Source organism: Eurypyga helias, unplaced genomic scaffold, assembly GCF_000690775.1.
Source record: "Eurypyga helias isolate BGI_N326 unplaced genomic scaffold, ASM69077v1 scaffold18502, whole genome shotgun sequence".
In the NCBI taxonomy this organism is placed as follows: Eukaryota; Metazoa; Chordata; class Aves; order Eurypygiformes; family Eurypygidae; genus Eurypyga; species Eurypyga helias.
In genome coordinates this window covers 1-388 of record NW_010238047.1, presented here as the reverse complement: position 1 = coordinate 388, position 388 = coordinate 1, and the positions used below count along the sequence as shown (strand labels likewise).

Genomic DNA, 388 nt, shown 5'->3' with positions numbered 1-388 from the left:
AGGCCCAGGTTCTTTTTCACCTTACCAGAACATGGGATGATCCAGGCTCCTGAGGCCCTGCCAGAGGGAGAAGTAAGGCTGCCAGCGGGAGTTGCTGGCCGTGTACTCGTGTAGCAGGGCCAGCAGGAGAGGCACCCAGCCCGACTGGCTCTGCAGCGACGCCTGGGCTGAGGAACCAGAGGTGACAGGAGGTTTTGGTCCTTTTCTCCGAGAACCAAAGCCTGATCCTTCGGCCTGGGGAGTTCTACAATCCCAGGTTTGGCTTTGTCCTCCGCTGCAGCACAACCAGAAGCTGCTGCTCCGGATAAGCCTGAAGCCCCCTACCCATCTCCCTCACTCCCGGTGCCTTCGGGGAGAACGCCGCGCTCTTCCCCAGCAGCATCCAGCC

General features: G+C 61.1%; 1 protein-coding gene across 1 annotated transcript in view; it reads right to left on the bottom strand.

Moving 5' to 3' along the window:
- The window catches only part of SETD6 (SET domain containing 6), a gene marked incomplete at its 5' end in the record, with an annotated part of 2232 nt that extends 2065 nt beyond the window's left edge, over positions 1–167 (bottom strand). Inside the window, one exon of the mRNA XM_010147719.1 lies at positions 26–167. Coding sequence (XP_010146021.1) covers positions 26–167 — 142 coding nt within the window. The remainder of the gene's footprint in view (positions 1–25) is intronic.
- Between the last annotated feature and the right edge of the window lie 221 nt (positions 168–388).